The following is a 27030-nucleotide window of genomic DNA, read 5'->3' as shown; positions in this document are numbered from 1 at the left end:
ATGCTAGATAAATTGCTTGGGCATGAGTTATACTGCTGCTGGCCACGAGTTCAATATTAATGAATCAACAATATATTAAATAAGGTGTCTTTAAATAGAAGCATACATAAGATCAGGTTATGTACTGATCAGCTGATGAAAATCTTGTAACCAGGGGCTCACAGGAACCTAACCCTGTATTTCCCTTAGGAGCAATGGTTCAGAACCTACAAATTCAGTGTCTATGGTGACTTTACAGAACATAACTACTGCAAACAACAATAAACTGTACACTGAAACATTCTCTTTATGTAGCCATTCCTTCCATTCACCCAGAGGTTGGTAAAGTAGGCCCACAGGCCAAAGCGAGCCTGCCACCTGTCTTTATAAACAAAGTTTTACTGGAACACGGCCATGCTCACTCATTTACATTTTGTCTATGGCTACTTCAGCACCACAACAGCAAAGGTGAGTAATAACAGAGACCATATGGCTTGCAAAGTCTAAAATACTTACTATTTGGCCTTTCACACAAAAAGGCTGCTGACCCATGCACTAGACTCTAAACTCTTTTCTTTTCTTTTTTAAAATTTATTTATTTATTCATTCTTGGCTGCACTGGGTCTTCGTTGCTGCGCACAGGCTTTTCTCTAGTTGTGGTGAGTGGGGGCTACTCTTCGTTGTGGTGTGCAGGCTTCTCATTGTGGTGGCTTCTCTTGTTGCGGAGCATGGGCTCTAGGCACGTGGGCTTAGTAGTTGTGGTTCGCGGGCTCTAGAGCGCAGACTCAGTAGTTGTGGCGCACAGGCTTAGTTGCTCCGCGGCATGTGGGATCTTTCCGGACCAGGGCTCAAACCCATGTCTCCTGCATTGGCAGGCGGATTCTTAACCACTGTGCCACCAGGGAAGTTCCGACTCTAAGCTCTTCGAGGAAACAACAATGTTGTACTCATCTTTACAATCTTAGCACAAAGCTGGCACAACAGGACAGGTAAACCAAACTTCAGTCTGACTAAGCACTGGACCCAGAATACAGCCTTCTGCTCTAAGAAGTCCAGGGTAACTGCATCAAACTCCAGATCTGATTAAGTCTTGAAAAAAAGATACTATGCAAAGAAATAAAGTAAATAATGGAATGTGACAGAAGGATGAGAAGCAAAAGAAAAAAGAACAAGGCAAACAATATCATTTGGTGGGTGAAATAATATGAGAGATTCAAATAAGGAAAGACCCAATAACAGGTATTAGTAGCTACTGAGGTCCAGCCTAGTCTGAACCCCAAAACATATTCAGAAGAGTCAAAGAGAAGGAAGGTTTTGCAAGAGCTTGGCCAGATATACAATGACATTTCATTTGTCTAAAGACATATTTTCTACACATAGCACCACGCATGTTGTACACATAATAATCACAATGGGTTGAGGAAAATGCCGGGAATAGTAAACCAAATCATGCCACAATAGGAGAACTCACTAAAGTCTGAGAGACAAACATCTATCAACAGCTCATTCTTCCCCAGCAGACAGACACATGTTACACTGCATTCAAGATGTTGATAACAGAGCAATCAGGTCTGAGAAAATCCTCAGCAGTTCCATCAGAGACTCTCACCTTTCAGTATGAACATTATTTCTGAAGCCATTAATTTAATATCCTTAGATTAACTCACTCTCAGCAACAACTCATTTGCTAAGCAGTACCCTTTTCTGATTTCCAAAGGGAGCTGAGACATAGCGGAAGGCACATCCACTAAATAAAGAATGCTTGGAACCCTGGCGACACTGAATTTGAGTGGCCTAGCTGACAGAGAGAGAGTTTAAATGCGAGGCTCAATAGTTTCAGAGGATGCCACTTACAGCTGAGGCTGGCAGTCCCTCCCCAGGTTGCGTGTCCAACCCAAACCACATCTCAAGGCTGAAAACCAGCAACCCACAAGCTAACCTCCTGCAGCCACTCAGAGAGAGAGCAAAAGCTCACGCCTGGCAGAGACAGGACAAACCAGTTTGGAGATTACTATCATTACTAACAACCACCTGAAGCCAAATTTTCTGTTTCTTATTCATGGATCTGAATTTTAGCAGTTTGTGCTAGAAACTCTCCAGGAGTTGTCAAAGGAGCAACTCCTATCAAGGCTAATCACTCAAAAAGGACAACTGAAATGAACATGCAAGTAAAGCACAACACACATTTAATTACACAGATAAATAAATGGCACACACCTTTATAATGAAACATCATACAGCCACACTAAGAACATACTAAGAAAAGACACTCTTAGACAAGTGGAAACACAGTCAGTTCTGCTACAAGCTTGTTTTGAAAATGTGTATCTGTTCCATCATGATCAACATATTAGGGAACAATTTGAACCTAACACCAGTTTTTCTTTTGTTCAGGAAAAACAACAGGTAAACACAGAAAACTCCACCCAGGTGAACCGAGCTGCACAGGAACACACAAAACACACACACACCCCAAACATCCACCAGCTGCTGCAGTTCACCATGTGAACTTACATTCTGAGCCATGCCTATCCCCATCTGGTGTTATACCTGCCAGTCCAGTTTCAAATAACCATCCTTCCATCACTTCACAGTAACTCAGAAGCAGCAATCCTTCCAAAGCCCACTTCTACAAGCAAACCTCATGTCTTTTTCAAGATAGTATCTACATACTTCTTAACCAATGAACATGTATAAAACTGTACAACTGCTTTATTAGGTTTATATCTTTTTTTTTTTTAAATAGGTCACTGAGGAAGTTTTTGAGTGTTGTGCTCCTAACCCCATTTTCCCCATAAGCTCTGTAGTTTTTATTGTGCAATTGTGCATAGCACAGTGATTTTTAGGAATGCATGTGTTACCTTATAGGACAACTGACTGCATGTCCAATGGATAATTCAAAAAAGCAAACTGTGGGACTTCCCTGGTGGCACAGCAGCTAAGACTCCACACTCCCAATGCACGGCGCCCGGGTTCAATCCCTGGTCAGGGAACTAGATCCCACATGCATGCCGCAACTAAGAGTTCACATGCCCCAAATAAGGAGCCCGAGTTCTGCAACTAAGGAGTCTGCAAGCCGCAACTAAAGGAGCCCGCATGCCGCAACTAAGACCCAGTGCAACCAAATAAAGAAATAAATAATTTTTTTAAGAAAAAGCAAACTGTAGGGCTTCCCTGGTGGCGCAGTCGTTGCGAGTCCACCTGCCAACAATGCAGGGGACACGGGTTCGTGCCCCGGTCCAGGAAGATCCCACATGCCGTGGAGCGGCTGGGCCCGTGAGCCATGGCCACTGAGCCTGCGCGTCTGGAGACTGTGCTCTGCAACGGGAGAGGCCACAGCAGTGAGAGGCCCGCGTACCGCAAAAAAAAAAAAAAAAAAAAAAAAAAGCAAACTGTATATCAGTATATATAGTATAATCTCATTTTTGTTAAAAAAATATGTTTCATGTGTGTGTATACATACACGCCTACAAATGTTTAGAAAAAGGTCTGGAAGAACCTACATCAAATAGTTAATAGTGGTGTCTCTGAAGGAAAGAACACAAGTGACTCTCATTTTAAACTTTATGTACATTTTTGTTTGATTTAGATACAGTGAACTGGTGTTACTTCTGCAATTAAAAAAATTCCCTTTAAAAATCAAATCAAAAAATAATAAGAAGAAAAAAATTTTAAAAACAAACAAATCTGTTCTAATAGTAGAAGTGTTGAAAAGAGTGATCATTACACACTCTGGTTATGCGACCCCGTTTAAAATCCTTAGTATTAGATATCCAAACTCCTCAATATTTATGAAGAATCTGGCCCCTCCTATCTTCTCCAGCTTCATCCCTCACTTTTCCTCCCCTCCTTTATATGCTCAACTAAGATTTATTTAGAATCTTCTATATGCAGGCAATGGGGATAAGGCAATGAGCAACCAGATACAGACCCCACCCTCACAGAGGCTTGAATCTAGCAAGGGAGAGGCTTTAACCAACAAGAACAAAACTGCACCTAGTTTTTAAGTAACTGTAAAATTACTTCATCAGAAATATTGCATTACAAAGGGGAAACAACCAGGCTCAGGGATCAGGAGAAGCTTCCCTGGAAAAGGGAAGTGGTATTTACGCTGAGAGTTTAAGGAGAAGCAAAAATGGAGCTGATAAAGAGAGAAGGGCACTGCAGGCAAAGAGAAAGGGCCACAGCCAAGGGCCAGGAAAGAACTTGGGCCCTTCAAGGAGGAAGCCAGTACAGCCACAGAACAAGAACAAAGCGGGGAAGAGCGGTACAGGATAAGGTCAGAAGCAGCAGAGACCAAATCTTGCAGGGACCAGTAAACGACTTTAAGGATTTGGGACCTGATTCCAAGAGCAAAGAGAACCAACTGAAGACTTTCAAATAGGGAAGTGACATGACCAGAAATGTGTATTTGAAAGCTCATTTGGGTTACTGTCCAAAAAGAAAGGCCTAAGGAGGACCAGGAATAAATGTGGAAAGGTCATTAAGAACTTCTTAATAGTGTGTGGATTACTGAAATAATGAATGATAGCTTGTAGTACGATAGTGGTAGTAGAAATAGAAAAAAGTAGATAGATTCAAATTATGTTTAGGAGTAGACCAAACAGCTCTTGATATTGACTGGATGTGGGGTACAGGAAAGGAAGGGGTAAAGGATGACTCAAGTCTCTAGCAAGAGCACCACTCACATCCTAGCCTCCAGCCACACTGAATGACTTGCAGCTCCCTAAGCCTTCAGCCTGAGAGTGGAAATGCCCTTACATCATTCTTCAGCTACAAAGTGCCTCCTCATTCTAGCCTTACCTAACCATGCCCATTAGGTGCTTTAATTGATGCTCCATAGCCTCTCAGCCTTACCTTTATCACAGCACTTGGCACACTGCATTATAATATATAATATAATCATATGTTTCTGTCTTCCCCACATGACTGAGTGCTCCCCAAGGTTAAAAATCATTTTTGGTTGTTTTAATCTCTGTATCCCCAAAGCCTAATTACTCAAACGTCTGTGAATAGATTCTCACTTCCCATCAACTGTATGTTCCTGTTGCAGGGAACAGAGAAAGCAAGCTAAGTTCCTGGGGCCTGCTGTACGAAAGAAAAGGATATGGGAACATGGCTTGAGCCTGAGAAAGCAGGTAAAAAAGGCAGTGTGGTTTCCTAACTGGATAAACAGAGAGCTATGAAACTGCAGCCTTCCTCTTCAAGTGCTGGTAGTATAGAACTAAAAGTCCAAACCCAGAGATGTAAATTTAAAAGAAATTAAGGATGGTGTATGTACCCAAGGATGATGTATAGGCTGAAAATATATAATCAGCTTCAACAATAGTTTAGAAAACAAATTACCACATTTTACTCTGCACACATCTGTGATCATCTGAAATTTTTACTAAAAATATATTCGTATGTTATTTGTATAATTAAAAATAAAATAATAAAATGTAATGGATCCAACGTGCAGCTCAGAGAAGCTACACATTGAATAAAAACACATGCCATACGATCCAGCAATCCAACTCCTGGGCATATATCCACACAAAACTCTAATTTGAAAAGATACACGCATCCCAATGTTCACAGCAGTGCTATTTACAATAGCCAAGACATTGTAGCAACCTAAAAGTCCATCGACAGATGAATGCATAAAGAAGATGTGGAAAGGGTGTGGTGAAAAGGGAACCCTCCTGCACTGTTGGTGGGAACGTAAACTGATACAACCACTATGGAAAACAGTATGGAGGTTCCTTAAAAAACTAAAAACAGAACTACCATATGACCCAGCAATCCCACTACTGGGCATATACCCTGAGAAAACCATAATTCAAAAAGAGACATGCACCACAATGTTCACTGCAGCACTATTTACAACAGCCAGGACGTGGAACCAACTTAAATGTCCATCGACAGATGAATGCATAAAGAAGATGTGGCACATATATACAATGGAATATTACTCAGCCATAAAAAGGAACAAAATTGAGTTATTTGTAGTGAAGTGGATGGACCTTACTTCATACAGAGTGAAGTAAGTCAGAAAGAGAAAAACAAGTACCATATTCTAAGGCATATATATGGAATCTAAAAAAAAAATGGTACTGATGAACCTAGTTGCAGGGCAGGAATTAAGACGTAGACATAGAGAATGGACTTGAGGACACGGGGTGGAAGGGGGAAGCTGGGGCGAGGTGAGAGTAGCATCAACATATATACACTATCGAATGTAAAACAGTTAGCGACTGGGAAACAGCAGCATAGTACAGGGAGATCGGCTCGGTGCTTTGCAATGACCTAAGGGGTGGGATAGGGAGGGTGGGAGGGAGGGGATATGGGGAAATGTGTATGCATATGGCTGATTCACTCTGGTGTACAACAGAAACTAACACATTATTGTGAAGCAATTATACTCCAATAAAGATCTATAAAAAAAAACACTTTCCTTTTCCAAAAAAAAAGACATGATAAATATATATATATATATATATATATATATATATATATATATATATATATATAAAATGCAATAGTACTGAGCCATAAAAAACAACGAAATAATGCCATTTGCAGCAACATGGATGGACCTAGAGATTATCATACTAAGTGAAGCAAGTCAAAAAGAGAAAGACAAATACCATATAATATCACTCATATGTGGAATCTAAAATATGACACAAATGAACTTATCTATGAAACAGACTGACAGACGTAGAGAACAGACTTGCAGTTGCCAAGGGAGAAGGAGGGGTGAGGGAGGGATGGATTGGGAGTTTGGGATTAGCAGATGCAAACTATTATATATAGACTGGATAAACAACAAGGTCCTACTGTATAGCAGAAGGAACTATATTCATTATCCTGTAAGAAACCATAATGGAAAAGAATATGAAAAAGAATATGTATATATATATGTATAAATGAATCACTTTGCTGTATACCAGAAACTAACACAACATTGTATATCAACTGTACTTCAATAAATTTTAAAAATGAAAAAGAACAAAAATACAAACTTACAAACACATTGCTTAAAAAATAAATAAAATACCTAATGGAAGAGAGAAAGCTATAAAAGATTAATTATAACTTTTATGAGAGATACTCCCTAAGTTTGAGGCCAAGGCCAAAGAAAGCCATAAAATGCTTTCTCAAATTGTCATTGTTGCTTTCATTTTAAAGACACACAGTGGGGCTTCCCTGGTGGCGCAGTGGTTGAGAGTCCGCCTGCTGATGCAGGGGACACGGGTTCATGCCCCGGTCCGGGAAGATCCCACATGCCACGGAGCGGCTGGGCCCATGAGCCATGGCCACTGAGCCTGCACGTCCGGAGCCTGTGTTCCGCAACGGGAGAGGCCACACAGTGGGAGGCCCACGTACCGCCAAAAAAAAAAAAAAAAAAGACACACAGTGGAGCTAATCAATAGAACAATTTATCTCTTATTCAAATAGGCTTCCAGTTCGGGGTGGTAATATTCAAACTAGAAGAGGCAGTAGTGAGGGATTCTACCATAGCAGCAACCCCTCTGAAGCACTTTGATGTACTGGGGCCCCATGCACACCATGACATATAGCAAGTTGGTAGTTTCATTTATAAGCAATGACTGCTTTCCAAGTCATCCAGAAAACAGCTAAAGACTAAAGATATAGGAAGATAAATGGAAATTTTAAATTAAACCCCAAAGGACAAGTCCTCCTATCCCACCACCTTTGACTCATTCTTAGACAACCATGCTTCCAACTTCAAAGAGTAAATAGAAATCATCAAAAGGCCCTCCCTGGGCTCCCCTGGTGGCGCAGTGGTTGAGAGTCTGCCTGCTGGTGCAGGGGACACGCGTTCGTGCCCGGGTCCGGGATGATCCCACATGCCGCGGAGCGGCTGGGCCTGTGAGCCATAGCCGCTGAGCCTGCGCGTCCGGAGCCTGTGCTCCGCAACGGAAGAGGCCACAACAGTGAGAGGCCCACGTACCGGAAAAAAAAAAAAAAAAAAAGGCCCTCCCTCATCTTCCTCCTATAATACAAACTTACCTGCATCCCCAATTATCTGTTCCTCCCTGCCCTCAAGCACAAGAAAGAGGGGTTCTCTTACCTTCCTTCAGGCTAATCCCCTCATTTGTACTCTGGATCCTACTTCTTTCTCATCAACTGCAAGGACTTTTCCCTGCCATCTATCTCCTTTCTTTCTTAGACCTCGAACCTATTTATCATTATGTTCCTTCCTTGAGTAGCTGAAGCAACTCTCTCATGACTTCAGTACCATCTATAACAGGATGCCTTCAAGTATCTTCATCTCTGGCCTAGATCTCTCTCCTCAGCTTCAGATATCTGCTAGCCTCTAAATATCTTCACATCAATGTCCTATAGAAATTCCAACATGTCCAAAACTAAACTCATCATCTTTCTCCTAAAACCAAGACCATCATTCACCCAGTTTCCAAATGAGAAACCTAAGTGTTACTTTTGATTCCCTCTTCTCCCTCAGCTCCCCATGTCCAATCAAGTCCTTTGGATTTTACCTCATTAATATACTTCTGTCACTTCTCCCCATCTGCAAAGCCATTTCCTGGTTCAGGTCCTTCTCACATCTCACTTGGATTACTGTAGCACGCTCCTACTCTTCTTATTTCTGTCTTACCCTTCTCCAAATTTTCCACAAAGCAGCCAGAGTCATATTTCTAAAGTGCACATCTGACATTTCCCTATTTAAAGCACTCAATAGCTCCCTACTACCTTCAGGATAAAGGTCAAATTACTTATTACATGACCCTTCAAGGCCTGGTCCCAGATTACCCCACCACCCACCCCTCTATAAATTTTACCCTCAAGGCACAATGAACCCGCCATTTGCAGTTTTCCAACTACTGTATCCTCTCCCTAGCTTCAAAAATCCCACACAGAATCCTGAAGCATCATATTGATGACTATAAACCCAAAGCAGCAAAAAACCATCATCCTATACAAATCCTAAATTAATCTTCATTTAGAAAAATTACTTTTACTAAATTCTACAGTGCCACATAGTGGTGAGAGAGGGAAGCGAATAGCAAAGGTAAAGGAAGTGTAGGTGGAGGGCGCAGATGAGAACATCAAGGAGCCTGAAGTGATCTGCCTTCCCTGAGATGAATGAGAAATGTCTGTGCAGTGCTCCATGGCTGCATGTACCCGAACACTCACGCTTACTCAGCTAGTCTTGCTCATAACATCACCCTCAGGAACTTACGTCACTGGGGCTCAGGCTGCCCAGCCCATTCTCCTGCTCAGAATCCTTCCCAGACTCAGTGCCCTGGGAGGACCGGGGATGGGAAGGATGAATCCAGATCTCCAGGCGAGTGGTGTCATCTCCAACATGCCGGAAAGTGGATTTCTTTGCTTTCCGCCATTGGTCGGGGCTCAGTTCCAATTCCTCGTGTTGCTTCTTTTCCATCTGTTCTGCCTGTACGACACACAAACATATAAGCTCAGACTCTCCTGGGATTCAGCCAATCAAGAGAAGTGCTCATCTCACCTGAGTCTGTTGCCCAAGAATTGTAAAAAGTAAAGACTTTGCCATCATTCCACAGTAGCAGAGTATCATCTGTTTTGTCTCATAAAAGTTATTAATTCTGTAAACCAGATGCTGTGCGCCCTGGAGAGCTCTCCTAAAGATGAGTCTGGTTCTGCATAGAGACTGACTGACTCGCATCAGCACAGCCCGAGGGGACCCCTTCAGGACATTATCAGTCGTTTCCTTAAGGACACAGAGACACTAAGAGAAACACATTCTTCTAGGAAGGAATGATTCTGCCTGCATCCCCACTCACCTTCCGTTTGGTCTCTTCAAACAAGCTCATGAGACTCTCCTTGGCAGTCAGGATAGGGTTGCTGGCAGCTAGACTGCGCATATAGTAATAGACGGCATCAAGCTTCCTCCTCTGCAGAAAGAGGTCAGAGACACTGAGTCAACCAGTTCTCTTCTGGACTCCAGCCTGAGTCAGCAGACCCAGGAAACCCTACCATCCCTCCCAACCTGTGCTCCAAGCTGTGAGGAGTTCCAACATGAAAATGAGACAACTATCCACGGGAGAAGCCATGGCGAGTACATCAGAGCTCTCTTCTTGCCCAGTACTATGTCTTACGTGTAGACCAGTACTATGTCTTACACGTAGAGGTACTCTTAAAGCCACATGCTCAGAAGCAGGAGAAACGAATAAAGAGCCTCACAAAATACGAAACCAGTTATGTTTTCTTTCTAGAGAAAGAAAATGTTCAGCATGTACTAATTATTGTTTTTAAAACATTATAAATAACAATGGCAATATCACTGATTAAGCATGGCTAAGTGTGAGGGAAATGATCAGCACTTCATAGATATTATGATATTATTTCCAAACCTAAGGAAACGGCCCCACAGGGATTACTATTCCCGTTTTAATGATGAAGAGATAGGGGCTCAGGAAGATTATTACATAACTTGCCCAAAAAGGTCTCAAAGCCAAATCCCAGATAAGCTAGTATTTGAACCTAGGTCTGCCTGGCTCCTAAGTTTATGTTTTCACTACAACATACTGACTCCACGAAGAAAAGGAAACAAACTATTATCCAATGCATGCAGCAAATAAATACTTCAAGTCCATTTTAAAACCAATTAATAAGTAAAAGAAAGGGAGAGGGTCAGAAAGAAGGAAAAACACTGAAATAAAGGGGGAAAGAATATCAAAAAGCCTTTCTATCTTTCTATCATATACATTGTTACCTTTTCTGTCTCAAAATGCACCTAGACTACTACCTCCCTCTCTCCCGAGCACCTACTCACTCTTTACAAGTCCCATCTTGCATTCATCTAGCATGGTTAAAGGTGTACATTCGAAGCTCAACTGCCTGAGTCTGAATTTGGTCCTGCCATTTATTAGGTATAACCCTAAGAAAGTCAACCTAGAAAGGTTTCCTTATTTGTAAAATGAAGATATTCACCAAGATATATGGCTCCTGAAAAGATTAAAATTCATATAATATATACAGTTTAACAGAATATCTGGTACCCAGTTTCAGTCAGTTAAGTGGGAGCTATCTTTAATGTTATTCCAATTACGCCACTCATTTGAGTTTACAGTATTTTATCAGTTCTACAATGATTTTTTTCATATTTTAACATCTCTGAAATCAAGATACAACTCAATCACTATCTACCATCATGTCTTATTTTAATTCACATTCTTCTTTCTTAGCGGTACAGGAAGTGATGTATCTAACAATCAATTGCATCATATTGCATCAAGTCTAATTTGTATCATTGTCTATACACCTCACTTGTCTTCTCAACAACGTTTTCTTTCAGGACAGAAACCATATCAAATATTTACCGCTCACAGCACCTAGCAAAGCACTGGGCACAGCATGTTCTCAGTAAATACTTGAGATCCGCTGAATGAAAGGTTACAGAAAAGCTGAGAAAGTGATCTTAAAAGACAACTGGGGGCACTTTTCTGGTGGTCCACTGGCTAAGACTCTGTGCTTCCAATGCAAGGGGCACGGGTTCAATCCCTGGTCAGGGAACTAAGATCCCACATGCCGCTTGACATGGCCAAAAAGACAGACAACCGGGTTAACACAGAGAAAGAGGAGGGACAGAGGAAAAGAACTTGAAAAGAGTACTAACTTAGGTAAGAGGGCCATGAAAGAAACACATACCAATTTAATTAGTGTAGCAACAGACAACTGAGGGAAGACACAAGGTTAACACTCAAGGGACTTCCCTGGTGGTCCAGCGGTTAAGACTCGCACTCCCAATGCAGGGGGCCTGGGTTCAATCCCTGGTCAGGGAACTAGATCCCACATGTCGCAACTAAGATCCCACATGCCGCAACTAAGACCCAGCACAGCCAAATAAATACATATTAAAACAAAAAAAAAAAGATTAACACTTAAAAATCAGTTGTATTTCTACACATTAGTAGTGAACAATCTGAAAAATTAGGAAAATAATTCCATTCATAATAGCATCAAAAATAATAATATACCTTTATATGTTAGGAATATTTATATCTTAGGAATAAATTCAACCTAGGAAATGCAAAACTTATACACTGAAAATGACCACACATTTCTGAAAGAAATTAGAGAAGACCTAAATAAATGGAAAACATCCTGTGTTTGTGCAGGAGAAGACAATACTGTAAACTATTGTCCACCATATTGGCATATTGGGATGCAGGAGTTCTTTGTATATTCTGTTCTTTATATATTCTTTATATATTCCCCAAAGCAATCCACAGATTCAGTGCAATCCTTATCAAAATCACAATGACTGTTTTGGCAGAAATGAAAAACCCGATCCTGAAATCCATATGGAATTCCAAGGAACCCCGGATAGCCAAAACAATCTTGAAAAAGAAAAACAAAGTTGGAAGACTCACATACCCAATTTCAAAACTTACCACAAAACTACAGTAATTAAAACAACGTAATACTGGCACAAAGGTGGACATATGGATCAATGGGAGAGAATCGAGAGTCCAGAAGTAAACCTATCATACATCAACTGACTTTTGACAAGCGTGCCAAGACTATTTAATGGGGAAAGAACAGTCTCTTCAACAAATGGTGCTAGGAGAATTGGATGTCCACATGCAAAAGAATGAATTGGACCCTTACTTCACACCATATACAAAAATTAACCAAAAATGGATCAAAGACCTAAATATAAGAACTATAAAAAATGTATCCCTGTATTTTCTTCTAAATAAATAAATAATAAATCTTAACTTTTAATTTGGTTAAGAGTTTCTTAGCTATGACATCAAAGCACAAGCAACAAAAGAAAAAACAGATGAATTGGACTTCATCAAAATTAAAAACTTTTGCGGGGAACTCCCTGATGGTGCAGTGGTTAAGACTCCAAGCTCCTAATGCAGGGGACCCCAGTTTGATCCCTGGTCAGGGAACTAGATGCCACATGCCACAACTAAGAGTTTGCATGCCACAACTAAGGAGCCTGCCTGCCACAACTAAGGAGCCCGCCTGCCGCAACTAAGACCCAGCATAATCAAATAAATACATAAATCTTAAAAAAACTTTTGTGCATAAAAGGGCACTATCAAGAGAGTGAAAAGACAACTCATAAAATGGGAGAAAATATTTGTAAATCACATATCTGATAAACGTTAGAATATATAAAGAACTCCTACATCTCAACAACAAAAAAAGACAACCCAATTTAAAAATATGCAAAGGATCTGAATAGACATTTCTCCAAAGAAGACATGAAGATGGCCAACAAGAACATTAAAAGATCAGTACTCATTAGGGAAATGCAAGTCAAAACCACAATGCCATACAACTTTGAAGCAGTTAGGCTGGCTACTATTTAAACACACACACACACACACACCGCAACAGAAAATAGTGTGTGTTAGGAAGGATGTGGAGAAACTGGAACCCTTGTGCACTACTGGTGGGAATGTAAAATGGTGCAGCTGCCAATATGGTGATTCTTCCAAAATCTGAAAATAGAATTACCACATGACCCAGCAACTCCACTTCTGAGTATATATTCAAAAGAATTGAAAGAAGAGTCATGAAGAGGTATCTGCACACTCATATTCATAGTAGTATTATTCACAATGGCCAAAAAGTGTCCATCGAGAGATGAACAGATAAACAAAATGTGGTATATACATACAATTGAATATTATTCAGCCTTAAGGAGGAAATTGACATGAGCTGTAACATGGATGAACCTTAAGGATATAATGCTAAGTGAAATAAGCCAGTCACAAAAAGACAAATACTTTTAAGGTCCATTTATATTAGGTAACTAGAGTAGACAAATTCACAGAGGTGGGAAGGTGAAGAAGGGTGGTTGCCAATGGCTAGAGGGAAAAATAGGGAGTTGTTGTTTTAATGGGTAGAGAGTTTCTGTTTTGCAAGATGAATAGAGTTCTGGAGAGTGATTGCACAACAATGTGAATGTACTCAACACTACTGAACAGTACACTTAAAAATGGGTAAGATGGGAATTCCCTGGTGGTGCAGTGGTTAAGAATCCACCTGCCAATGCAGGGGACATGGGTTCGAGCCCTGGTCTGGGAAGATCCCACATGCTGTGGAGCAACTAAGCCCATGCACCACAACTACTGGGCCTGCGCTCTAGAGCCCGCAAGCCACAACTACTGAGCCCAAGTGCCACAACTACTGAAGCCCACGTGCCTAGAGCCCATGCTCTGCAACAAGAGAAGCCACGGCAATGAGAAGCCCGTGCACTGCAACGAAGAGTAGCGCCGCTCTCCACAACTAGAGAAAGCCCGCACGCAACAACAAAGATCCAACAAAGCCAAAAATTAATTAATTAATTTAATTTTTAAAAAATGGGTAAGATGGGGCTTCCCTGGTGGCGCAGTGGTTGAGAGTCCACCTGTGGATGCAGGGGACACGGGTTCGTGCCCCGGTCCGGGAAGATCCCCACATGCCGCGGGGCGGCTGGGCCCGTGAGCCATGGCCGCTGAGCCTGCGCGTCCGGAGCCTGTGCTCCGCAACGGGAGAGGCCGCTTGGTTTTATGTGTATTTTACAATTAAGAATTATTTTTTAATTTTCTTAATTAAAAAAAATGGGTAAAGGACTTGAACAGACATTTTTCCAAACATCCAAATAAGCATATGAAAAGATGTTCAATACCATTAGTCATTAGGGAAATGCAAATCAAAACCACAATGACATACCACTTCACACTCACTAGATCTGCAGATGTCAACAAACTGATTCTAAAGTTTATATGGAAAGGCAAAACATCCAGGATAGCCTACACATTATTGAAGGAAAAGAAAAAAGCTGGAAGAAAAAAAAAAAAAAAAAGTTGCGAGACTGACACTACCCAACTTCAAGGTTTGCTATAAAGCTACCGTAATCAAGATAGTGTGGTACTGGCCAAAGAACAGACAAATAGATCAATGGAATAGAATAGAGAGCCCAGAAATAGACCCTCACAAATATAGTCAGTCGATCTTTGACAAAGGAGCAAAGACAATTCAATGGAGAAAGGATAGTCTTTTCAACAAATGGTGTTAAAAACAACTGGATATCCACATGCAAAACAAAGAATCTATATACAGACCTTACACCTGTCACAAAAATTAACTCAAAATGTACCGTAGACTTACATGTAAAATGCCAAACTCTACAACTCCTAGAAGATAACATAGGAGAAAATCTAGGTAACCTGGGTTCAGTCATGCCTTCTTAGATACGACACCAAAAGCACAATCCATGAAAGAAAAAGTTGGTTAAGTTAGATTTCATTAACCTTAAAAACTTCTGCTCTGCGAAAAACACTAAGAAAATGAAAAGAAAGCCACAGACTGAGAGAAAATATTTGTAAAACACATGTCTGATAAAGGACTGTGGTATCCCAAAACATAAAATGGACTCTTAAGACTCAATAAGAAAACAAACAACCCAATTTAAAAATGGGCAAAAGATCTAAACAGACACATCACCCAAAATACACAGATGGGAAATTAGCGTATGAAAAGATGCTCTACCTTGTATGTCATTAGGGAATTGCAAGTTAAAACGAAGTTTAACACAAATAGGATTTTGCACACCTATTAGAATGAGGAAAATCCAGAACACTGACAACACCAAATGCTGACGAGGATGCACAGCAAAAGGAACTCTCATCCACTGCTGGTAGGAACGCAAAATGGTACAGCCACTATGGAAGACAGTTTGACAGTTTCTTCCAAAACTATACATACTCATATACACTACCAAACGTAAGGTAGATAGATAGTGGGAAGCAGCCGCAGAGCACAGGGAGATCAGCTCGGTGCTTTGTGACCGCCTGGAGGGGTGGGATGGGGAGGGTGGGAGGGAGGGAGATGCATGAGGGAAGGGATGTGGGAACAGATGTATATGTATGACTGATTCACTTTGTTATAAAGCAGAAACTAATAAAGAAAAAAGGGGGGGGAAGAAAAACAAACAAACAAACAAAAAAAAACTATACATACTCTAACCACACAACCCAGCAATCACACTCCTAAGTATCTACCCACATGAGATGAAAGCTTATGTCCACACAAAAACATGCACATGAACATTTACAGCACTTTTATAAATAACAGTCAAAATTTGGAAACAACCAAGATGTCCTTCAGTAGGGGACTAGATCAACTGTGGTACATCCATAGAATGGAATATTACTCAACAATAAAAAGAAAAGAGCTATCAAGTCACAAAAATAACCCTAAATGCTAAGTGAAAGAAGCCAATATGAAAAGACTACATACTGTATGGTTCCAACTATATGACATTCTGGAAAAGACAACACTATAGAGACAGTAAAAACATCAGTGATTGCCAAAGGGTTGGGGGAGGGAAGAAGGATAAAGACGTGGAGGGTGGAGCACAGGATATTTTTAGAGCAGTGAAAATACTCTGCATGATAATATAATGGTGGATACATGTTATTATACATTTGTTCAAACTCAGAGTGTGCAACAGTAAAAGTGAACCTTAGTGTAAGCTATGGACTTTAGTAATATAATAGCGTATCTATACTGGCTCATCAACTGTAACAAATGTACTACACTAATGCAAGATGTTCATTAATAGGGAAAACTGAGAGCTGAGGAAGTACATGGGAACTCTGCACTTTCTGCTCAATTTTCTATAAACCTAAAACTGACCAAAAAAGAAAAAAAACATTAAAGAAGAAAAAACCCACAATGAGGTATCACTTCATACCCACTAGGTTGGTCATAATCAAAAAAATGAAAAGTAACAAATGTTAGCATGAACATGAAGAAACTAGAACTCTCCTACACTGCTGGTGGAAATGTAAAATGGTGCAGCCACTATGAAAAACAGTTTGGCAGCTTCCCAGAAAGTTAAACATAGAATTACCATATGACCCAGCAATTCCATTCCTAGGTACAGACCATAATTAATGGTTAATTTTGTTACATGAATTTTACCACAATTTTTGTTAAAAGCCATTGAGGGGAAAAATTTTTTTAATTATATTTTCTAGTGAACAAGAGAAAAACCAATTCATTAGATGATTACAAAGAAGAAAAACTGGGAAAGGAGACAAGAAATGAGAGAGAAGGGAAAACAGAAGATGGATAAGAATAAAGGGGAGAGAAAAATAAAGCCACAAAGAGGGGTGAAAAAAAAATCTCAACGCATATCACAAAGAGAATAGGACAGAGGTAAAAAGCAGAGAGACAGAAAGATTCAATAGATTCTGCAGGAAGTGTATCTGTAAACCACATTACTTAATCAACAATTTCAATCCATAATTAAGTATTAGGAATATTTTTGAATCTTTGTAGAATAAAAATATCAATTCAAACACTGTTTATTTGGGCAATGAATTTTACAGTATTAAGAAAACTCTCCCTGCTAATGAGCACGTTAGCTGCTTCTTAAACCTTTGGTACTTACCAGTGGTCCCTCCCCCTCCCCCTTGAAGTCAGCTTCCTCACTAGGGGCTCTGTCAGCTCCCAAGGCTCACCTTCAGAGGCACATTAGAGGAGTTTGGTAAGATCTAAAGAGGTACAATTTGGCACTTACGGTGCTTCTGCTAAGGAGACTCCTTAGGTGAAAAGCTAAGATGAATAAGGGGATGATCTGAGGAAAGGAAGGAAGGATGTACTTCGGGCTAGTTGAGGACTTTAAAGGGGAGAGATAAAGGGAGCCTTATTTTCCTTCTAGAAATGAGTAACCTAGTTCAACCTAGGGAAGGGAAACAAAAAAAGATTCAGAGCAGAAGCCTTGGTCAAAAACAAAGAGCGATGTTTGGCTGGAGAATAAGCATTCCCCGAGGAACTTAAGTGCAGTAAAAGTGGATTTAACTGAAGTGAGGGATCCCTGACAACTTACCTCTGAAAGTAACAGTAACAAAAGGAGTTTGAGGATGGGAGGCAGAAGGGGATATGCTTCACGTTATAGCGTTCAGATGAAATCTAGGTCCAGGAGCTGACGCTATCAAAATCCATATTTCTAACATACTGCCTGCAAAATACTTCCACATCCAAGATTTCTTACCGTATACACTGCCAGCAGAGCCAACTGGTTATAGGGGCGCCCATTCTTGGGAGCAATGTGCTGGGCTTTCAGGTACCAGCTGTAATAGAAAAACAGTAAAAAAAAAAAAAAAAAAAAAGTTCTCTATCAACATTTTCCCAATTCATCACCTGATAGCCCTTACTACTTAAGCTGTAAACTTGGAGTGGTAAAGCATGAGGCAAATAGGGTCACCTGTAGGACATAATATATAGGAGGCAGCTCAGGTGGCCCACTGCTCTTAACAGGGCTTGGATTAAAGCCACACAGGGAAGAGGAGTAATGAACAAGAGGCAAACAGTACCTGCGTGCTTTCCCGTAGTTTGCCGTGTCATTGGCTTGCTCTCGATACCTGGCAATATCTCCTTGACAAATCATACATCGCTGGGCACTGATCAAGGCATATTTTACCTTCAGGAAAAATGATCAGTCAGTAGCATATACCCAAGAAACTCTAACTTCAACCCCAAAGGACAGGGATGGGGTCAAAATAACAGAGCAGCATTAATAATAAGGCACCAGTCGTCCTCAACAGAGCAAAAAGTTTTCAGTCTAACCTTGACTAGAAAAAAAAGCCAACAATGTGATGCAAAATTTACTGAGAAAGAGTGCAAAAGGGAGAGGAGGTCATCCTTATTTCGAGTCCCAGTCAAGTGGAAGAAAACATTCTGACTCTCTTTGTAGTAGCTGTGTGATCTCAAGTAAGTCTTTGGGACTCAGTTTCTTCATCGGAATATAAAAATACCTATTTCACAGGGAAACTGTAGGGAATAAGTGTAAAAATACAAATTATAAAGTGACATACAGGGAATTCCCTGGAGGTCCAGTGGTTAGAACTCGATGCTTTCACTGCTGTGGGCCTGGGTTTGTTCCCTGGTTGGGGAACCAAGATCCCACAAGCCACGCAGTGCGGCCAAAAAAAAAAAAAGTGATATACAAATATTAAAATAATTGTTTACTCTGTTCTTTTCCTGCCGTCATCTTTCTCTCCTCAAACTGTTAATACCACTGTATTGTGTTACTGCATTGCATCCCCTTTGCAAGACAGTAATAGTTCCCTAAAACAGTAAGTTACCCTTTAGCAAACACCTACAACGTGCCAGGACTGAGTAATACTACATGTTTCCTCACTGATGGGCTTGGCGTCTGTCACTCAGTGAGAAAACAAAAGAGTAAACCCTTAACAATCCCAAGACACGTACCCAACCAAAAAAACCTTCCTAAGGAACATCACTTCATAAGATATAATACCACTCCACCCACAGACAAGAAATTACCATGTCACTGAATAAAGAAGTAGATACTGACCCCACAGGAAGGCTCATTTACTAGCTAAGTGAGTAGCTACTGCACATCATCCTGCTAACATATAACTCAAAAGTATGCCTCGGCAAAGTTATACATCACTACATGTCATACACCTTCAGAGTTCTGACGGCTCCACACATTCTCCCTATGAATGAACACCAAGAATCCTTGCTATTTAACTGGTAAAGCACCAAGGAAACTGCTATGTTTCCACTCTACAGCCACTTTGCTACCTCAACGGGGGGAAGGAAAAAAAACAAATTTGGCCAAAGGCTCTCCACTATCCTCAGAATAAAGTACTAGATGGTCCAGCCTCTGCTCACCTCTCCAGCACCACTTCCCCTCTCACTCTCTGTGCCTCAGACTAGGCTTTTCTCAGTGGTGCTTTATCACATGGTGCTTCTCCCACTGCAGGACCTTCACATGCACCGTTCCTATTGCCGAGAATACACCTTTCACCTGGCCAACGTCTCCGGTCTTCAGCCTCTGCTTAACTGTGACTTCCTCAGGCCTCTATGATCCTCCAAGCCCCTTCACACCACACCCCCCAACATCCTCTGCGGAAGTCAGTGCATCTGCAAATTACCAACGCAACACCTGTACTCATCCCTAATCAAACTCTAAACTCAGAGCTGGGAACATGGCTTTCTCGTTCCACACTGAATTAGGTGTGCCTAGAATGGCACCTGGCATGGAGGAGGGACTCAACAGATACTTGCTGACGAGTAATAGAACCCGTGCACGGCAGTTCATCAGAAGGAGCAGAAAGGCAAGAGGAAGCCTCTGTTCCATAAATCACACTCCTTTCTCTAATGAATCAACCTCTTCCTCTCCCCCGGCCCTTTCCTCTCAACATGTAATTACGCTAAAGTCTCTCCAAGCTTAGAAGCAAACTTCTCTTGACACTCTGTCTTTGACTACTATCTTCCCTTCTTGCCTTCACAGCCTTCTTAAAAGAACAGTCTAAGTTACCCTCTCATTATACCTGCTGCCCCACTTCTCACTCACGACTATCTGGTTTCCATCCTCTCCAACTAATATAACTCGTGGTAAGGTCATCCAATCCAATGGACAGTTTTTAGTAGTCTTAACATTTGAGGATTTTACAGCACTTGACAATTTTACCCACCACCACTTTAAAAATCTGACCCCCTGCTCTCTGGCTAGCTTTCCTAGTTTCCCAACTTCTGCTTCAACTATCACCTCCACATTGATGACTTCTGAATCTCTATCACCAGCCCAGCTCTTTCTCCTGAGCTCCAGACAGACCATAACATTCATTTGTTCATCTTCAAGTTCCTCCACCTAAGCTGATCCAAAACTAAACTAACCTCTTCCTTCCCAGCCTCTCTCCTAGGGCACAATATGGGAGATGATCTGGTCTCCTCATGCCTCCCATCTCATCATTCACAGCTCACCAGCCAGCAATTCAATTCTACCCCCTTATATCTTTCCAAGCTGTCTCCTCTTCTCCACCTCCACCACCTCTACCTCAGTTCAGGCCCACGCCTGACCCTCCTACTTCTACTCTGGCCCAAACTCATCCATTTGCCAGAGTGACTGGTTCCAAGAACAAATCTATGCTATCCATTTGTTGAAAATCGATCAATAGCTCCTCACTGCTTTCAGGAAAAAATCCAAGCTCTTCAGCGTGGCATGTAAGAGATTATGATCCATCCCTTCCTACTTCATCAGCTTTACCTCCTCCAACAGCCCAATCCACGTTACAGACAACAGCATGCTGACCTCTTGTACTTTCCCAACGAGGCATGAGTCTCTCACTGCGCCCTGTGCCAAAACTGCCCCTTCCACTCCTAGTCATGTTTCAAAACTCAACTTGACAGTCTCTAAGAAACCTTCCTTGACCCCCACCAGTCTAAAGCAGATTCAATTCCTTCCATGCCCCTTCAACACTCTATATATGCCACTGCTGTAGTACTCCTGACATTACATTAGAGTTGTTGGTTTAACTGGTCTGTTCCCCCAGAGGGCTGTATCTTTCATTCTTGTATACTCAGCACCTAGCATAGTGCCTAGCACATAACTAACACCAGATAAATGTTTACTAAGTGAGTGAACAAATTTAAGGTAAAGAAGCTGGCTTACTGTCTTTCGTAATGGCTTGCTGCGAATGGCAAGACCGTCCATGTAGTCCTCCAGTTTGAACTTGTAAGTAACCTGCAGCTTCTGAAGCAAACTATCAAAGAAGTCACTACCCTATAAAGAGAAAAAATAAGAATCAGCCGAATCAGGCTGTTCTGATCCAATCTACCCAGAAAGTGGGGCAAGTGACCCTTTCACAGTTTTGTTAATGCTCAGCCATCTGATGTAAAAGGAGGCATATACAGTATTTAGTGGCCACCAACTAAGCACAAGACAAATTGATAGCATAAGCCTTTCAGTGGTTTTAAAGATATGAAAACACACACACACACACACACACACACACACACACACACACACACACACACACACACACACACACACACACACACACACACACACACACACACACACACACACACACACACACACACACACACACACACACACACACACACACACACACACACACACACACACACACACCCCCCCCCCCCCCCCCCCCAGCTAAGGCATTCAGAAAGCTTCCAAACTCAAAACTAACTCCAATTGTCAGTAAACTATGGTGTCAGGAAGTAACAGATGTAGGGTAGGCCTAAACCCAAGAAAAGAGCATACAGTTTGTTGTCAATGTTCTGTTATAAAACATAGTATTTTGGGTGGTAAAAACCCATCACAACTAAAGGATGTTGAAGTCTTTACCCTGAGGACATAAAGATGATGGTTTACCTCATCCAAGAGCTCCAAAAGTCTGTTCCGAATCTGTTCTGGGTTCTCAACATTCGGATCCTTGAGAAGCTGCCTGAACTTCTCAATCACCTGATAGAAAGCACTCTTCCACAGGATCTGATCCACATTCTGATTATCAGAGAACTCAATATCTAATAGAATACAGCGCTCATACAGCTGCAGCAGTTCAGCTCTGGAATAAAACACATGCAACTTCTAGCTCCAAATATACCACAGCAAAGGCTAGACCCAAGATCTGAGGTTCCTACAAATCAAACACCTTCCTTGGCAGGAAATCCAAAATGCCACCAGGTATAGTACTCACTCTAGTTTCCATTCTGCACAGCAGAATGTCATTCTAAAGACAGTTATGTCTAGGAAAGTAGTTCTTCCCCATATGCCTCCACCTAAATTTAACAGCCAAAGTAAAACCTTCACCACAAGTTACATGTTGTTCATTTCTTGGCACTTTAGAAAGTCTTTCCTTTTCCATATCCAGATTCCATGTTCTCTTAAAGATTTTTTTCTTCTTAAAGAAAAAGTGGGAAACATAATCATTTCTAGGACTAGAAACAAAATGTTCTGTTCCGTTCTTTTTCCAACTCCCCTTCCCTTACAAAAATCAATGTGAAAGGGAGATAACACCCGGCAGCTTACCTAAAAGGTTTCTACCTTCCTCAGCCATGGGGGCCTGCACACCTCCAGCTTATCCCCATTCCCCTCTAGCCAGGACGGAACCCACCGTACCTGAGCTGAGCCATCTTCTCCAGGCCCTCAGGACTGATGCGGTCCCTGGAGAGCAGGTTGCTGAGCTGCAGTTCTTGGTTGTCAGCCACCCGGAGAAGCCGATGTAGTTCCTGTTGCTGCATGTTCCTCATGTGTTGCTCCATCTCCTCAGGACTCATGGTGCTGGCAGGGAGGGGGCTACAGACATACTGTCCTGATGGGGTTGGGTAGCCTGGGTAGTAAGGCGCTGGGTACACACCATTTGTAGGGCCCACCGGGTACTGCAGAGGGCTATAGCCTGTGTAAGGATACTGGGAGGTGGGGCCTGGTGTCCGGGGGTAATAATAAGGGTTGTCTGAGTTTTGAAACTTATAGTAAGATGCTTGGGCCTGGCGTGAGTCACCCCAAGAGGTAGGGCTGACTTCGTCATCAGTGTCCAAGAAATGTAGCTGCGGTGTCTGGCTCTTTAGAGCAGGTTTCTGATCAGGATTGTTTGGGTCCCACAATCGTCGAGTGGTGCCTCCTCGGCCCCAACTCCGAGATCCCTTACTACCAGATCCAAATAAAAGCCGAGGTCCCAAAGGCGTAGACTCTGGAGAACCGGCTGAATTGACAGACAGGGTGGTATGGGCAGGCAGAATCAGAATGCCGCGGCCACGACCCCGAAGTTCTTGTCTCAGGTTTTTGTACTCCTGCTTCTCAGAGCCTTTGCCCCCACTGCTCGAGCCTCTGTCTGACTTCAACCTATCCGAATCCTCCCTGGCTGACCTCACCACGGCGGAATCTTTGTTCATGGTTTCTGCATCAAAAGTAACACGAAGAGTGCCTCGATTTTCTTTACCACTGCTTTTCTGCTCTCCCTCCCCACAGCCAGACCAGCTCCTTTCTAAATGTTTCTTCCTTTCTGAGCTCCTCCGTGGCCCATCAGACTCATCAATTCTGTCCTCATCCAAGGAGTCAGTTGAGGACACAGATACTTGTTTCTTCAGTCGTGGCCTCTCCTTGGTCCGATCTTGGCGGCGGCGGCGACTTCCATCACCAGTCAGGCCAGTCCCCTCGGCACTGTTGCTGCTACCCGCTGAGCTGGTACTGCAAGTGCGGAGGCGGTTCCTTCGTTTGTCTGAGCGGGAGTAGCGCTTCACAGAACCTGGCTTCCCCTGAGCTGGGTCATCATTCACCTTCTTCACGCCCTCCCCTTTTTCAACCCTCTTTCCTCTTTCCCCCTTTGCAGCCCTTATCCTGTCACCACTTAGGCTCTTTTCTGCCTCCTCTTTGTCTGGCTTGTTCACAACCTCCTCCTTCACATTTCCCCTACGTGCATCTTCCTCTACTCTCAGTTGTTCTACCTGGTTGAGGATTTCTTCCTCATCCACCCTGCTGGTCGATTCTTTGGTACCAGTCTGCAAACGCCTTCCAGGCTGATAGATCTGCATGTCAGGTTTCTTTGTTCTCTTGATAATTCTTAGACTTCGATCCTCTTGTCCAACAGTCCTAGGAAAAGACTCCTGTGCCCGAGTATTTTCTGGGTCTACAGGACCATTTTGCTGTGGGCTGTCTTTGCAGACATCTTTAATGAGCTGTGTACCACTTCCAACAGCAGAAGAATCTCTGTCATTAACAATTTCATCCTTAAATTCGTGACCTCCAGAGGGTTCCTTGGTTTTAGGTCTGTTCCTTAGTCGGGAAAGACCAGGCTTATAGATTTCCAGATCTGGGCGCCTGTTATCTTTGCGCTGCCTGGGCTCCTTCATGTTTTCTGTGATGTTGGAGAGAGTGTTGGGGAGGAAGAGGTAGAAGAATAAAGGGGAAGGAAAGGAAAAGGAATTGTCATTAAAAGTCAAGCAAGAGGGACTTCCCTGGTGGTCCTGTGGTTAGGTATCCACCTGCCAGTGCAGGGGACACGGGTTCGATCCCTGGTCAGGGAACTAAGATTCCACGTGCCACGGGGCAACTAGGCCCGCGCACCACAACTAATGATCCTGCGTGCCACAACTAGAGAGAAGCCCACGTGCACTGCAATGAAGAGCCCACATGCCATAACAAGAGACCCCACATGCCACAACTAAGACCCGATGCAGCCAAAAAATAAACAAACATTAAAAAAAAAAGTCAAGAAAGAATTACACATTGATATGTTAATACTGGTGGACAAGGAAGGAAATTTCTGCAGAAACAGAAATTCTACTAGGTTTACAATATTTGTTCAGCAACTGGCAAAACTAAGAACTTAACTGTGTTGGAGCTACCTACACCTGAGTTGGGGAAACAAGGAATAAAACCTACATTCTCTTGTTACCCAAATCATATTTGGATCCACAAGACCCCAAACTATCTAATCATTGATAGAATAAAAGATCTCTAACCAGTTCTGCATTGGACTATTCTCTGCTATAGAGCCCTCAGCTCCATCTTGGTCTCTTCTGCCTCTAACATTTTTCCAGTGTGGCTGAGTCCTTTTAACATATTAAGGGGTCGGGGGCGGGGAGGGGGGAGGGCAGCGAAAAAGAGGAGTATGCATAACAATCCACAGTTCTGGACATCTCTGGAGAAAAAATTTGCAACTCCAGTCACTGAACTTGGCCAGGACAATCCTCTTCTTTAGGATTTCAACCACCCAATCACATACCTCCTGTTGAAGCAAACAGGAAGCAGTTCCTTTCACATTCTTCAACTCCACTCATGCTCACCAACTCTCTAACAGCAGCCAGAAGGGTCCTTCCAAGGAAATACTGCTCAAACTGTCATCATTAGAATACTGAGACTAACTGCTACTATGATGATGTTATATGAGAAGGAAAAAGTTCCATAACGGAGCTTTCCCTGGAAGATGATGGAAGTATTGTGACATGCTCTCAAAATACCAACGACTGGGGCACTCAAGAATAAGAGAACAAGACTTTAGAAACCACTCTCCAGGCTCCAGGAACTTACAGAATGACAGATAAGCAAACATCAATTTTTTTACCTGTTACGTTTATCTGTTAAGGGGAGAGTCTACTGTAAATAGCCACTAAACTGTTCAGTGGGGAAGAAACAGGAATTAGTGAGATTACTGAGTACACTCAAAATGGAATGTTATAGAAAATCCTACTACTGTTCTATAAACACAAATGCAAACAAGCTCATAACAGGGATCACAGGCTCCAGCATTTATACCCATGGGTGTAACGAAATTGGAAAAAAAACAAAACCACAAAACCCTGAAGTTTAAGATACTGCCTCAGTATTTTCTGAAGTCTAAAAGACTGCTTCATCCACTACGAACAAAGGTAAAGCAGTTAACTCCAGAACAGCACACCCTCAGCAGCCTGTGTAAGCTGGGGGGTGGGGTGGGAAGAGCCACTACCACTTTCCAAGAGAGGAGGGAGAAAACCTGAGTAATCCAATGCACACGACCCATGAAAACCAATTTCACAGACTTCTGCCACAAGCCTGCAGGAATATAACTACCATTCTACACGACTCCACTGCCTAACCCAAGAGAGGTGAGACACCAGAATCTTCCTTGGTGCTTTCCTGGTGTGGCTGGAGACTTTAACTTGCAAGCTGAACATTCTCCCTGATAAAAACTGCTCCCACACATGCCAAAGCCAAACCAGAGTAGAGTCAACTCTCTGAGATCCTGGATCCCTCCGGTGGCGCAGCCTTCAGAAGCCTGCCTTGGGGGAAAAAAGTTCAGCAAGGAAGTCCCAAGCTGTTGAACCTTCCTCCTCGATGTTCCCAGCTCCTTCCAACGCTAAAGAAACGACGGGGCAGGCCTACGGATGACTCCTCGGGGAACCATACACCCCGGGGGCCTCCACCAGACCCCGGAGCCCACTCCTTTCCGCGTCCCCTGACGGCTGGGAATCCTGTGAGAGAGCTGGGGCAATGGGGAACAGTCACCTTCGCCGTGAGAAAGGGGGCGGAGGAAGGAACCCGGGCTGCGCTCTCCCGGAGCGGCCGGAGCTGGCAGAGCCCGACCCGGCAGAGCCCGACCCCACACCGGCTCTCTGGCTGGTAGAGCGGGGAGGGACCGCCCTCGGCCCCCGCCCCCACTGTTGGGGGAAGGGGCGGGGGCTCTGGAGCGCCGCGAACTGAGCGGGGAGGAGGCAGAGGAGGAGAGGGAGGCGGGGCGGGCAGGCCCGGCCCAGGAGCTGGGCGGCGCGACT

General features: G+C 42.7%; 1 protein-coding gene across 2 annotated transcripts in view; it reads right to left on the bottom strand.

Annotated features, from left to right (window-relative positions):
• The window catches only part of SMG6 (SMG6 nonsense mediated mRNA decay factor), a 231900-nt gene that overhangs the window by 204692 nt on the left and 178 nt on the right, over nucleotides 1–27030 (bottom strand). The window contains exons 1-8 of one of the 2 annotated variants that reach the window (XM_082605368.1): nucleotides 26765–26870; nucleotides 22901–24635; nucleotides 22154–22346; nucleotides 21428–21538; nucleotides 18318–18424; nucleotides 17996–18074; nucleotides 9771–9881; nucleotides 9191–9403 (exon numbers count right to left, since the gene is read on the bottom strand). In XM_082605368.1, coding sequence (XP_082461494.1) covers nucleotides 9191–9403; nucleotides 9771–9881; nucleotides 17996–18074; nucleotides 18318–18424; nucleotides 21428–21538; nucleotides 22154–22346; nucleotides 22901–24630 — 2544 coding nt within the window. In that variant the 5' untranslated portion in view covers nucleotides 24631–24635; nucleotides 26765–26870. Of the gene's footprint in view, nucleotides 1–9190; nucleotides 9404–9770; nucleotides 9882–17995; nucleotides 18075–18317; nucleotides 18425–21427; nucleotides 21539–22153; nucleotides 22347–22900; nucleotides 24636–26764; nucleotides 26871–27030 lie in introns of those variants that run through there. The other variant, XM_082605367.1, reaches the window with a different exon arrangement.

The sequence above is a fragment of the Mesoplodon mirus genome (genome assembly GCF_964341445.2).
Source record: "Mesoplodon mirus genome assembly, chromosome: 18".
Lineage (NCBI taxonomy): Eukaryota > Metazoa > Chordata > Mammalia > Artiodactyla > Ziphiidae > Mesoplodon > Mesoplodon mirus.
This window is presented reverse-complemented; position numbering and strand designations above follow the sequence as displayed.